This window comes from Etheostoma cragini, unplaced genomic scaffold, assembly GCF_013103735.1.
Source record: "Etheostoma cragini isolate CJK2018 unplaced genomic scaffold, CSU_Ecrag_1.0 ScbMSFa_224, whole genome shotgun sequence".
NCBI classification, from domain to species: domain Eukaryota; kingdom Metazoa; phylum Chordata; class Actinopteri; order Perciformes; family Percidae; genus Etheostoma; species Etheostoma cragini.
In genome coordinates this window covers 1-5,113 of record NW_023266380.1, presented here as the reverse complement: position 1 = coordinate 5,113, position 5,113 = coordinate 1, and the positions used below count along the sequence as shown (strand labels likewise).

The window sequence follows — 5,113 nt, the reverse complement described above, 5'->3', positions numbered from 1 at the left end:
CCCCTGCTCCGGCGTTTCCCCCTCTCATTCCCCCTGCTCTGATGTTTCCCCCCTCTCATTCCCCATGCTCTGGTGTTGTCTTTATTTACTTTTTCTCGACACTTTTACAACTTTTCCCAAAGTTCTTTGTCTATTTCTTTTTCGGGACATTTTTGTCGTTTTGAAGTTTTTTTAGCGTTCTCCGACATTTGTTGTCACTTTTTGACGTTTTCTAACTTTTCCCGAAGTTCTCTCTCCCATTTTTACGTTTTTGTCGATGATTTCTGCGATTACTTCTGAGGGTTAAAAACCAAACGTCCTTATTTAGCGTTCATAATTCGATCTGATTACTGATTAAATGGTTAATAACACTGTAATATTCTCTTATATTTACATTTTTAGTAATGTTTTGAGTCTTTTGCTGTACAAACATTAGAGATAAAACTCAAGTTGTAACATAAAACATATAAATCTGCAAAGATTAATCGATTAGTTGTTATTAAATTAATTGCCAACTATTTTTATAATTGGTATGAGTCTTTTTTTTTAAGCCTCCTGGTGTCGTCGGGTCTAATTTGACTCGTTTCCGTAAAAGTTTCTACATCAGAAATTTGGGTTTCTGTCTAAGAAATTGTCCAAAAAAGTAACGTTGACGGTTCCCAAAAACGCTTCTCACACGTTAAATCAATTATCAGGTCACTACTTTCATTGGATTTGGGTGTTTTATGTCAATTTTATAGCATTTGGGGGGGAAAATGATTGGTAAAAGAAATTTAAAACAAGTAAAAAAAGAAAAAAAATGTCAATTGTTGTGACAAAAATTGTTTTTAAAAAAAATTAATTTTGGGGAAAGGCTATAAAAAAAATTTAAGGCTTTGAAAAAAAATTGACAAATGTTGAAAAAGTTAAATTAATAATCAGTTCACTACTTTAATTGAATTTGTGTTTTTTGTCAATTTTGGGGAATGAACTATTGATTGTGAATTGTAAAGCATTTGGATAAAAAAATTATTGATGAAAGAAATTTTTAAAAAGAGAAAAAAGTAAATAAAATGAAAAAAATTGTGAAAAGATTCAAATTTGTGGAAAACCTACAAAAATTTCAAAAGTCTACACAATTTTTTTCGACAAACGTTAAACGTTATAAATTAATAATCACTTCACTACTTTCATTAAATTTGTGTTTTTTGTCAATTTTGTGGAGTAAACAATTGATGAAAGTAATTTTTTTTAAGTGTGAAAAAAGAGAAAAATATCCAAATATGATGAATATGAAATATTGAAATATGTCCAAAAAATTTACAAATGTAAAAAAAAAAAAAGGTTTTTAAAATTTCTAAAATTTCAGAAAATTCGCCAAACGTTGAAAAAGTTCAAGTTAAATAAAAAATCAGCGGAATTTGTGTTTTTAGTCAATTGTTTTCCTATTTTTAAACCTAAATCTACTAACATACTTAACTATATGTACTACACTTTATTTTGAAACCCGGATGTGGGAACTCCCCGGGCTGCGTCAGAGCCGTGCGCCCGAATACGGAGTTGTGATTGGCTGAAAACGAGCCCCTTGTTATTCAACGTCAGACGCTACCAGAAGCTATCCTACGGTCACGTAGAGAGATAAATAAGTTAGTAAAGGTGAAGTTGGCGTGGGAGCCATGGCCCTGGGCGACTGTTGGAAGCAGTTATCCTGGTTTTACTACCAGTATCTTCTGGTGACGGCGCTCTACATGCTGGAGCCCTGGGAGAGGACGGTGTTCAGTATCCTTTTCCGTGTCTAGCTAGCTCCAAAGCTAACGTGCTAACGTTAGCTAGAACGTCACCAAAGCTAAGCTGTCGTTTTGCCCGAAAACACAACGCCGACGTTTCTTAAGGATTTAACGTATTTAAGTTATGTTGTAAACATCGGTTGGGGTATCTTACAAATCCATAGGGGTATGTGGCAAATTCGGCTTGTAGAAATAGTCCAGTTGAGTTGTTGTTTTTGTTGAAATGACTGTTCGCCAGTCGCTTAGCTGTGTGTTTCAAGACACATTCTTCACAAAACGAAACAACGTATTAATTTTTTATTAATGCCGGATTCAAGGACTGCCCATAAAGCTTTAGATAAACTCATGTTGTTCAATAAGGAAGTTGCATTTACCTAACTAGCTACCCATTAAAGCAAACGCTCAGAAAGGTAAAGGGACCCTGGTGTGATTTGGAGAAACAGAAAATAAACTCGTTTTTGTAATGACAATCTCATCATGTTGAATGCCGAATTAAATAGTCTGCAATAATTGACTAGAAAATGCTTCTAACTTTGTCGCACTACTCTCGTTTCTTAACCTACACGTGAAAACGCGTTAAAGAGGTAGAAAAGCCAACGGAGTTACGCATGCGTAAAAGAGCGTTTAGGCTAAGCTCACGGAAGCTTCCTGCCCACAGGCACGTGACGGCTACAGCCTGTTCCTGGTTATGTTTCAACCATAGACTGTTTATGTTGATAATAATATTAACTGTCTATGATTTTAACCCGGGGGGGGGGGGGGGGGGGGGGGGGGGGGGTTAATGGTGTTATGGCTGCACTTGGCCCCAGTAAAAATACCAAATCTAGATATTTTCAATGGAATTACATTGCCAGGCAACAACCTTTTTTCTTTTTCTTTTACTACTTTTTAAACTTTACAAACATGTCATACAATGTTAAAACCATTCGGCATCATTTCCATCCAGGGAACATTATAAATTTAACTTTAACATGATCTCTGTATATAACTTATGAAAGTAATTAAAAAAAAAAAAAAAAAAACGCGAAAAAGAAAGGTTAGAAAACAATAACAAATACATAAAGTACAATACAGCTACTTCACCTCCTGGGAACTTCCAGCTGCCCTTGAGCAAGGCACTGCTTATTACAGTTATCTGGAACGTACATAGTTAAGATCAAAGGAACATGTTTTTAAGTTATTTTTTTTTTAGGGACATTTGGTTGAAAGAAACTTACATTTCAGATTTTAAAACCTCAAATTTGACCCAAGGACAACACAAGGCTTTGGGAAATAACAATCTGGAAACTCTGTGCACAGATTCACTGTAACCGGGATACTCAGGTGCAGGTGAGCGTGAGGTTACCTGCGTAACCATAGTAACCTGAGTGCATATGAACGTGTCCAATGTCCTGGTTTCTCTTGATAATCCAGAACACAATGTCCACAGGTGTCACTGCAGCCACTCCCTTTTAACCCTTGTGTTTTGACCAAAATTTGACCAGTTTCTATATTAGAATTATGGGCTTCTTTGAACCAAATTGAACCAAAATAACATGTTAGCCTCCACCAGAAAGCTAACGATGCTAGTTTAGCTAACAGCTAGCAACAACTGCTAGCTCACCGCTTGATTCAGCCTAAAATAACGTTACTCAAGCTATACAGCGGGAAAAGCAGCTCCAGCTTCAGTAATAATGAAGACAAGTATTGAGTGATTGTATTTTAAATGAGCACAAGTAAAGTATAAATGACATAACAGCTGTTATGTATTTAAAGGGTTATTTTAACTTTTGAGGGTATTTTACATGCAGTCTCAGCAAGCGGTTATATATTTATTTATTATATTTTTTACATTTACTTATTTTATTTTTTATTTATTATATTTTTTACATTTACTTATTTTATTTTTCATTTATTTATTATATTTTTTACATTTATTTATTTTGTTTTTCATTTGTTTCTTATATATTTTTATATTAACTTATTTTATTTTTCATTTATTATATATTTTTATATTTACTTATTTTATTTTTCATACATTTTTTTAATATATTTTTTTACATTTATTTATTTTATTTTTTATACATTTATTTATTTTATTTTTTACAATTATTTATTTTATTTTTAATACATTTATTTAATATATTTGTTTACATTGAATTATTTTATTTTTTATACATTTATTATATTTTTTACATTTACTTATTTTATTTTTCATTTATTATATATTTTTTTATTTACTTATTTTATTTGTCATTTATTTATGACATTTTTCACATTTAATTTTATTTTTTATATCTTTATTTATTATATTTCTTACATTTAATTATTGTATTTTTTGTACATTTATTTATTATATTTTTTTACATTTAATTATTTTATTTTTATACATTTATTTATTATATATATTTTTTTACATTTCCTTATTTAGTTTTTATTTCCTCCTTAACGGCGCCGCTCCAGACTCCCTGCTGATCTCGGTGGCCGGCATGGCCGTCTACACCGGCTACGTCTTCATGCCGCAGCACATCATGGCCATCCTGCACTACTTCGAGGTCGTCCAATGACACGACGGCGCCGTCCATCCGCAGGTCCCGCCTCCCCGTCCGTCTGCCAATCACGTCGAGGCAGCACTTCGCTCCTCGGTTTCCTAACTAAACGTTTTGGGCGCCGTGCTGGAGGCCACGTCGTCCTTCGTCTCCGAGATATTTGGGAGCGGGAACGCCGTCTCGGGCTCCGAAGAAGGGGCGCCGCTTGGTTTCCCCTCACGTGTTTTTTTGTTTTATTCATGCGCACCTTGCTGTATTTTTGGGAAATGTGTGTTTCTACGGATGTGTGTCTGCGTGGAGCAGCGATGGGACCCTTTTCATTTTTATTCCACCAGGACATGAAGCCGACGTCTGAAAATCAGATATCGAAATATTCTGGACCAAATACCTGGATATCGATGTTGTGTTGACATCTGATGCTTTGACGAAATATCTTCTTATAAGTTGTATAAATATTAATAAATAAATATTAAGGTTAAGAATCCTCAGTAATGTGGATATCGCAAGTGTTGTCTTCCTGTCAACATTGAAAATCAACACTTTTGTTGATGCTTTTATCAATTTTTGATGTATATGTAGTTTTATTAACTAAATCAACTTGTGTGTGTGTGTGTGTGTGTGTGTGTGTGTGTGTGTGTGTGTGTGTGAGATCATTATCTACAGTAAGTTTACAATGGTCTATTCTTATTTCTGTATTTTAAACAGGATGCATAATGCGTTAATTAGACACTAGGTGGGAGTGTTTCCATGTGTTGGCTTCAAAATATACTTTTGACTTCTGAAAGTAGCCTAGGAGACGCAAAAACTACCCTGTCCTGTCCTACCAGTCCCGGAGGAAGA

General features: G+C 34.1%; 1 protein-coding gene across 1 annotated transcript; it reads left to right on the top strand.

The window, feature by feature from the left end:
• The first annotated feature begins 1,503 nt into the window (after positions 1-1,503).
• sptssa (serine palmitoyltransferase, small subunit A) lies at positions 1,504-4,830 on the top strand. Its single transcript, XM_034865662.1, has 2 exons — positions 1,504-1,737; positions 4,188-4,830. The coding sequence occupies exons 1-2, from the start codon at positions 1,635-1,637 to the stop codon at positions 4,289-4,291; spliced, it is 207 nt and encodes a 68-aa protein (XP_034721553.1). The 5' UTR covers positions 1,504-1,634; the 3' UTR covers positions 4,292-4,830.
• The last annotated feature ends 283 nt before the right edge of the window (positions 4,831-5,113 follow it).

What these genes read in the sequence shown, in the direction of transcription:
- sptssa (XM_034865662.1), top strand. Translation starts at nt 1,635, where the DNA reads ATGGCCCTGGGCGACTGTTGGAAGCAGTTATCCTGGTTTTACTACCAG. An exon ending in CTGGGAGAGGACGGTGTTCA is followed by an intron (nt 1,738 to 4,187) that starts GTATCCTTTTCC and finishes GCGCCGCTCCAG; the next exon opens with ACTCCCTGCTGATCTCGGTG.